The following is an 8,734-nucleotide window of genomic DNA, read 5'->3' on the forward strand; positions in this document are numbered from 1 at the left end:
AAAAAAAAAAATATGCTGCAGAAGACACTGTTAAGTCTCCCCCAGCCTCATAACACCAGGTGGTTTGGATGTATCCGTTAAAATATTTTAGTTTCAAAACCAGCTTAAATAAAAAAAAAAGGAAAAACAAAACAAAAAAAAAAGATCAATTTCCTACTGGTCCTTTTTTTAAAACTGTTGTTTGTACCTTCTTTGCACGGCAGAGCTGTACATGGGTAATGCCACCTCTATGTGTGAGTGTCTCGTCCGCTCCCGGTGTAATGCACTGTAAAAACGTTGATGCATGTCAACTGTCACGACGAAGCCTATATTGGGTTAGAAGAGTGGATCAGCTTAAGCTCTTTAGTCCTCGTTCCTACTTTTCCTCCTCTTTACTTTGAGGTTCTATTTATGAATACATATATTTGTACAGAGAAAAAAAAAAGATAATTTTGCATCTACTGTGGTGGTCTAGACTTTGATGGCACTCCTGCATGATAGCAATAAACTATTTTGAATGAAAGATGAGTGGATGTTTGCATTTATTTATTCATTTATTTATGCATACACTTTTAATTGAACTGATGAAACCTCAGATCAGATTCTGCTCAACAGGTGAATAATTCGACCCTAATCTGTTGGAACGCAGCCCAGTCCACAAAGCTCCACCCTCATTAAACTGTGTGTGTATATGTATATATATATTTAGAGAAAAATCGGGTGGAGCTGTGTGCTGTTAAATATTTACTTAGGATTCGGCAACACAGGTGGAGCAGGATGACATCCGGATCTCAAGGCTCCTTGTTTCACCCATGCAGCTTGCATATTTTAAATGGGAAGATTAATGAGAGCACTCTGTGGAGCATGGACTTCCATACAGTTTACAAATACATCTGTCACTTGTGCCTCGGCGTGCAGGTAGGCGCAGGTTTTACCTTCACCGTCGTCCGCGTCTAACGGATGTCACCCTGAAATGCGTGCGTCTCCTCTGTCACACACAGATCGTCTGGGCCTTAGACGAAGTGAGGCTCCTGAACCCTCCGGAGGAGGCTGAACCGGACCATGTGCTGGACGTGCTTTACTCCTGTGACCAACCTGCGACGGTGCAGCTGGACTGCGTTGTGTCTTTTGAAACCGGCGCGACCTCCACGCTGATGCTGAGGCGGTGGAGGTGCGTCCCCGGGGAGCCTCGGATCAGGACCCTGCGGCTGAACCTGCCGGACTGGCTGGTGTATCGAGCTGACGGGATAGTTCCAGACTCTCACTGGGTGCTGAGCTGTATCCTCCGAGCCTCGGTCAGAGCAAGCGGATCGGATGAGGGTTCCATCGTGGCTGAAGACGCGGCAGCTGTAGAGCCCAAGGCCTTTTTTAGTCGTCCCGTCAAACAGCATCAGGTCTGCGTTGCGTGGGGCACACAAATGCTCCAATTAACGCCACGGTTTTTAGAGAAACAGTGTCCCCTGGAAGAAGGTAAAGTTGAGTAAGAGTTTCTTGAAAATGTTAGTGGGGGAGCTGGGGTTTAATTGTCCACCTAGAGCTTTATTGGTTTAGTCTTTCATCAATTAAGAATGAGCTGAAAATATGTCACATTTATATTTGTTTTCCGATGCTGGTGATGGAATGAAAAACACACTTGGACTCCAACTAAAAACTCTCCATTTCATTCAGAAACTGCACATTTGCTGTCCTCGATCTACGCTTCAACTGGAGAAGAGTTTGGCATCACAAAGACACTGAGGCCCTACAGGAGCGAGGTTCTTGAGTACCTGCGTGTTAAATCCACCTCTTTTCCATGGTAGGCCTGACAAAGCTGCACCTCACACTCTATCCTAACCTAGCTTTCTGTTCGTCAGCACGGGTATTCATTGGATTCTCTCCAGGTGTATGTTTTCCATCTGGCTCTTTGTGACCGGTTACTGTCAGCAAAGCCTGTGTGGCGTGTTCCAACATATAAACAACGGCAACAGTTACATCACACCGACGCTGCTGCTCACAGATAAAGGTATGTTTAAGAGTTCTCCCGCACCTTTTTCAAGATGCGATCCCCATTGTCTGGATTTAAACACTGCCTCCGATAAACGCAGGCCTTCTGCACATCCAGATGAGCGCAGAGTCTGTGGAGGAATCCTCTGCGTTTCTCTCTCCATTCAAGGTGCCTTTAAATGAGTGGTGCCAGCTGGGTGTGAGCTTGCACGGCACATCAGTGAGTGGCCCCTCTGTTTGTTCTGGATATCCTTTAGCCGTGTGCATAACGTGAAAATAAAGTGGCTGCTTCCCACTCAGGTCACAGTCACCATGGTGTGCGAGGAGGAGAGGACAGTCAAATATGCGCAACACATGTAAGTCCACTTTAGACACGGTAAAGTGACTTGAGCGGATTAATAAAAATGTTTTAACAAGGTGTCTTAAAGTTTCAGACACACTGTGGTACTGGACGACACCGAGGGGTATTTTGTGATCGGCGGAGGGAAGTATGTGCAAGGTGTGGAAGGTTATTTTGGACCGGTGGTTTATTACCGCAACAGGATATTACCTCAGGTAGTGCTTCTTCAGGTACTACTTTAACACATGTATATTTTGGGATTTGAGCCTGATTATTTATTTCTTCTGCAGTCTGAGTTTGCCGTCCCAGATGTTATCAGGAGCGTGAACCTGACCGGATGGCTGCAGACCTGTGATGATTTTCGGCGCGATATGGCTGTGAAGATGAGTGGCTACTCACGAAAGGCCAAGGAGATGGAGCCTGGTAATAGGCTTGTATGTCCACCAGGTGGTGCTAAAATTACAATACAACTGACTTAAAAGAATATTATCTGTTTATTTTTTAATTTTTCTTCAGATACTTGTTTCCATGTGTTCTACCAGTGGACGGTGAAGGAGAGAGCGCCATCACATCCACAGTGTCAGCTGTGGGAGGCAGCGCTCCCTCACAGAAAACATGCCGCTAAACTGGCCAAGTTATTAGCTTTTAAAAATGGTAAGAGATAAACAGCACATTTGGCACATTTTATATATGCTTTGATGTCTCCCATTAAACACATTAGAAGACAAACCAGTGAAATATCCCCGATTTGCAGGAGGAAGAGCCGTCGGCTTGCCAGCTGTGGGCAGAGCGCTGTACTCCTTATCGCTTCATAAGCTGGGCAGAGTGAGCAGCACTGGAGTGGTCAGCAGAATATTACCGCTGCTGCTCCAAGCTGGCTGCCTAGCTGATAACCAAGCTCTGCACATGTCGTCTGTGCTCTACAGCTCTGGCCTGGGAGTCGAGAAACAGCCCATTAAGGTGCGTTAACTGTGCTGCCTCAGCCAGAGCTTTCTTGCCCGCCTGCTGACGGCTGACGTGTCCAGATTTTTTACACGCTGCCCTCCCGTGTCTGGTGCAGGCTTGGCTCCTCGCCCTGCTGGCGGCCCAGAAGGACGACCGACTGGCGCTTCTGCATCTCGGGCACCTGCACCATCAAGGGCTTCACGGCCTCCCAGCAGACACAGATGTGGCCTATGCGTACTATGCAAACATTGCTAAGCAGACATACTTAGACCGCCTTGACCCCACACCACAGCAGGTAATGTATGCATTTATAACTGGGCTCAGTGTAGAAAAATACAATCTCAGAAAACAGTATTTGTCCTCCATCTTCCACTCAGTCAGTGTTAGACAGTGCACGTCGTAAAACAGAGGCTAGGCTTTTCTCATATTACATACCTCAGAGTTTTTACGGCATATGAGCTGATGTGCGATATGCTAATAAATCTTGCTGCGGCTATAGCGTTGAGATTTCCATCGTCAATAAGTTTACCTCTGTCACTTCTTTCCATATGAAAAGATAACCGCATGATAAAGGTGGTATTACTACAGATATTACTCTCTGTTTCTTCTTTCCTCTTTCAGGCGTTTGTTGAGGCTATTTACTTGAACAACGATGAGGTGCTGAATCTCCAGACCAAAGAAGACCACCATATCTTTCAGTGGCTCAAGCTGCAGGCACGAAGGGGAGCGACTGAGGCTGAGGTGCAGTATTCTGTTATTACCTTCAGGCATCTTTGAGAAGTTCTTCTGTGGGTTTTGGCTGTTCTGCCTCAAATCTAAATCCGCATTGACTCAACGATGTTGGACAATGTCCTCCTGGATTCCCTTTTCTCCTTGTTACTAATAGACTGTACAAAGATGGGCGGTGGAACTGCTCCTCAAAAGTAAAGCTAAAGCGAGTGGAGTTTCCCCTGCTGGCTGCCTGCAGTGTAGGTCATAAGCTCCACCTTCTCCACGTTAGTGGGTGGGGCTTGGATGGCTTCTGTCTTTTTAAATAGTCAAATAATGTTGATTCATGTTCAAGTGTCAATTTCTTTTGGATAAGTTTAGTTTTAGTTAGAATAGCAACCGGATGTGACATAATGGCGACCACCAGTTGCCATGCAAGTAGTAAATAAAAAAAAAATAAAAAAAAAAATAATAATATAAATTATACAAAACTTACATAGTACAGTGTATAGTCATTTCCTTGTAACCTGTGGAGGTGGAGCAGACCATTCTTGAACCATACTGCACAGACTCTGGCTTCAAACCTACAGTCTATGCTTCAAACTTGCAAGAATGACCGTTTTGCAACGAAGTGGCGACACGTTTTCTATATTTATGCAGTCTAAGCTAAAGACATCCCTTCATGGGCCTGGCTGTACCTTTGAGTGTGGCTGCCAAGCTGCAGAATGAGATGAGAACCACACTTTCTCCCTCAACTTAAACGCGCAAAATGCAAGGAACTCCCAGCGTAGTTCATTGAAGTCTGCATACACTCATCCTTGTAAGTCGCCTGTAGGCCTTTGGTGAACAAAACACCATATGTTGGTGCGTGTTTTTTTTTTTTTTGGAGGAAGTGTATACATGGCTATGTTTTCACAACATAAGAATGGATATCTGAATGTTAGTCCACTGAAAAAATCACCTCTCATCAGATTTCTTCAGATTATGGATGACTCTACAAGGGTCCCGCTGGTTTCTGTCAGTTTTTAACTTCTTGCCATAGAGTAACATGACTTTTTGTACTTCTCCAGCGTCCTCTCTTCTCCCATGTGGCTACTCCTCACTTAGCTTTATTCCCCGTACACAGCTGTTTCTCTCTCAGTTAATGAGTTTGGTAAACTACGTATAATGTTGCTGTTCATTAGCACTCGATTGGTATAATTGTTTAATTGTTTGCCGGGCTATATGCCTGCAAGTTCCTTAAGTGGTTTAATTTGTCACTATCTCTCACAGATTAAACTCCTCACAGTTTTGTTTCTCTCTACCTTTTCTTCTTTTTTATTTCTCTAAAACGATGTGTAGAATTTGCCCTGATACATAAGCAGTGTTTAGGTAATTAATTTACTCTCTTGCAGCAAGCTATTGCCCGCATGCTATTCTGGGGACAACAAGGAGTTTCTTCAAACATCCAGGAGGCTGCGAGGCACTACCGAAGAGGAGCCGTCCAGTGGAAGGACCCGGTGTCAATGTATGACTATGGCATCGTTCTTCTAAAGGTCAGTTTGTATCTGGTGTGTCATAAATATACAAGTCTCCTTTATTTCCTTTCTTCCTTCCTTATTAACATTATGTCTACTCTCAATAAATATCCTTCTCTGTAGGGGCAGGGAGTTCAGCAGGACATCCCAAAAGCTATTACATTCCTGAAGAAAGCAATGGACCAGGTTCTGTTTTATCCATTACTAAGTTAATACTCATCAGTTGTCTGTAATGTTACATTAGGAGTCCACGCTCTGCTGCAAAAGCAAGGTTCAAGGTTCTTGTAGTGAGATGTCCTCTTTGTGCAACAAACAGAACCAGTCATTATATGTTTATAAAAAAGTTGGATAAAATATAATGTAATAGTACTAATAATATCCTGAATTTTACTGTGTAGAAAGAAACAATATGGTGTGCCGATATTTTTTTTTTGGAAAGGAGGTATGTCTTTTTGGCTCCTTATTGCTTCTTACGGTATTTTCTCCTACAGGGTTTTGTTCCTGCCATCAATGCGCTGGCCTGGTACTATGAACAGTATGAAAAGGACTTTGTGCAGGCGGTGCAGCTGTGGGAGAAGGCCGATCTGCTCGGATGTCCGGAAGCCGCTTTGAATCTGGGCGTCCTGTACTCACAAGGTCATTATCCAGGAAGAGCTGCCAACCAAGTAAGCTACAACTACGACAAACATCATCCATCGGTATTTGAGTCGTTAAAGAAAGCGGTCACTGATTAGCCTTTCCTTGCAGTATATGGCCTATAGACACTACCTGAGGTCTGCAGAGAGAGGACACATCAGGGGAGCGGTTCTCCTCGCTGACATCTGGACCACAGGGATTCCTGGTCTTGTCAACAGACATCCATCAGACGCAGTTTTGTTAGCAACATTTTGTTTGTAACCTTTCGAGCACACATGTCCCCATGCCTACACTAAACTGTCCTTTTAACTGACTGCAGGTGGGCGAAGTGGGCAGCTGAGCAGAACGGATACTTGGGCAGCATCTTAAGGAAATCTTTGAATGCCTATCTCGAGAGCAACATGTAACGAATTTCACTATTCACACTTGACACGAGCATGATTAGGCCACTAGGAAACACTTGCAGCAATTTGCGGCGATTTAACCTTGTACGTTTTTCCAGGTTGAGTTCACTGTTACATTACTTGATGGCCGCCGAGGCAGGGTTCGCGCCTGCACAGTTTAACGTGGCGTATCTGTGTGAAGAAAATACGGTGAGTTATATAAATATAAGACTCCTCATGTCATGGTCGTTTTGCTGTTTTATTCGATCTTAGAAATCACTCTGCGTGTCAATAGGGAGGTTATCTGGATCCCGCTGATGCTCTGCGCTGTATGTGGAGATACTACAACCTCACAATTCTAAGTCAGAGTCCTGACACTTATGGTGAGTCACTGGCTTTGACTTGAATGAAATACTTCCAGACTCCGTGACCTCTAACTCTCTTATCTCTTCAGCCTTTATTAGGATGGGTGACCTGTTGTATGAGGGTCATGGTGACAGGCAGAAAGATTTGTTTTCCGCAGCACAAATGTACAAACTGGCGGCACTGAGGAACGACCCACAGGTCCGGTCCGCTGCTTTTAGACTGATTTAAAATTTGTCGTTTTTTTTTTTGCTGTATTTTCATTCCTATCATGTTTTTGCATTTAAGTCGTACTTGTCATTCTTCATCAGGGATGGTACAACCTTGGCCTCCTCGCTGAAGAGGGTTACCGGCTGCCACTATCTGTACTGATTGAGCTCGGCCTCTCGCAGCTGTACTTTGCAGACAACGGTTTGCTTCGAAGCACTTTGTATACAAGGTTCGTTTGAATAGCACGTCTGGTGCATTGTACATCATTTAAATCTGAATTAATATGTGAAAATATTGCATATTTTCTTCCAAAAGATGCAGAGACTCGGAGGACACAGATTCATTCTTGCCTTGCAGCCTTGCCCTCTTCAATGTATACCTAAAATCATTCCAGGCGGAGTATAGCGCTGCCATTAAGGTTAGTGCGACACATTAATATGACATAATCATCATCATAATTCTCTAATTATCATGCAGTATGTTGTATTTAAAGTAGCTTTTTATTTAGTATTCATTTTCTCTGGGTAAATATCATACTGTTGTATGCAATAAATAAATAAATTATAGCACCCGGTAATGTACAGTAGCAGAATATTTATTTCTTCAAATGGAAAGTGAGAGTGCAGTAAGATGAGGGCGGGTTAGTGGATAAACAGAGTGAAGACCTACAGCTCTTTATTGTCTAATATTTTCACGATTTAACAGTGCTCGTGTAATTTCCCACAGATCTCCACTGCTGTTGCCGTGGTTGCAGCTCCAACAGTGTTCGTGATCATCCTCAGAGTCCTCAGGAGACGAGTTCAGTCTCTCGACTAGGGCCAGGGTTCTTGTGAAGACTCTCAACCTTCAGTGAAAACAGAAAAACAGCCCAGCGAAATACTGAACAAAGTCGACCGCTTTACGAATAAACATGTCACATGATTATATTATTTTTGTACACGTTGATGTAAAATAATAAAGAAACTCAATCAGTTTCAAGCAATTTGTGCGACTTATTTTCACGCTAATTAATGTTTGGTTTTGTTTTATACTTTGATATTTACATATCTTAAATTTGAACATTTTGAGTTAGACATGGAAGAAAACTGATTTAAAGTTACATATCTACATAGATTTCCCGTTTTCTGCAGATCTCACACTGCTACTCATAAAGCACAGAAAACAAGAATGCCAGAGAACGTCTCGCATTTAATTTCCCACCCCCGACCAAAATCAAGCAAGCAATTACAGACACTTCTCATGAGGCCAAATTCATTCAACACTCAACATCTCATTAGCGCCGGCAGATGAATTTAATTTGCTCTGCCTGTGTTTGTAGGAATCATCGGGATTGTTGGTAAGTGTGGAATAAAAAGCTCAAGAATTTGTCAAGAATATTTCAAGACGGTTTCCAGCAGAAATAGAGCTTCTAAAGTTAAACAGTTCAAATGATATTAATTAAAAATGTATATGGCTGTAGGTGGTGGGCCAGGGCTAATTAAAACAGAGGAAATGTGGCCTCTATTTTTAATCTTTCTGACATCCACCTGACCATAAATTTTAACCTGATTCCTGAAAATGGCTTTACAGAAGTGTTCTGCCTTGCATCACAAGTACAACTACCCCTTCACACAAGGTTAATGTCCTCACTGTAGAAGATTTAAGTATTAAAACATGATGAGATTCTGTAA

At 43.4% G+C, this 8,734-nt stretch overlaps 1 protein-coding gene across 1 annotated transcript; it reads left to right on the forward strand.

Moving 5' to 3' along the window:
- The first annotated feature begins 140 nt into the window (after positions 1-140).
- LOC125013176 (protein sel-1 homolog 3) lies at positions 141-8,046 on the forward strand. The gene is made up of 23 exons (XM_047593567.1): positions 141-897; positions 981-1,449; positions 1,648-1,774; positions 1,860-1,981; positions 2,064-2,182; positions 2,263-2,318; positions 2,391-2,517; positions 2,593-2,725; positions 2,819-2,956; positions 3,057-3,262; positions 3,363-3,542; positions 3,869-3,988; positions 5,350-5,490; positions 5,596-5,658; positions 5,964-6,137; positions 6,220-6,347; positions 6,428-6,511; positions 6,611-6,701; positions 6,787-6,874; positions 6,946-7,055; positions 7,166-7,293; positions 7,380-7,482; positions 7,791-8,046. Exons 1-23 carry the CDS (start codon positions 757-759, stop codon positions 7,878-7,880), a joined length of 3,138 nt encoding a protein of 1,045 aa, XP_047449523.1. The 5' UTR covers positions 141-756; the 3' UTR covers positions 7,881-8,046.
- Positions 8,047-8,734: the final 688 nt, after the last annotated feature.

Source organism: Mugil cephalus, chromosome 9 (genome assembly GCF_022458985.1).
Source record: "Mugil cephalus isolate CIBA_MC_2020 chromosome 9, CIBA_Mcephalus_1.1, whole genome shotgun sequence".
Taxonomy (NCBI): domain Eukaryota; kingdom Metazoa; phylum Chordata; class Actinopteri; order Mugiliformes; family Mugilidae; genus Mugil; species Mugil cephalus.

Bases quoted from the DNA above. Each gene is read 5' to 3' on its own strand.
- LOC125013176 (XM_047593567.1), top strand. From the start codon at position 757: ATGACATCCGGATCTCAAGGCTCCTTGTTTCACCCATGCAGCTTGCAT. The intron at 6,702-6,786 runs GTGAGTTATATA...GCGTGTCAATAG, and splicing joins ATCTGTGTGAAGAAAATACG to GGAGGTTATCTGGATCCCGC. The intron at 6,875-6,945 runs GTGAGTCACTGG...TTATCTCTTCAG, and splicing joins TCAGAGTCCTGACACTTATG to CCTTTATTAGGATGGGTGAC.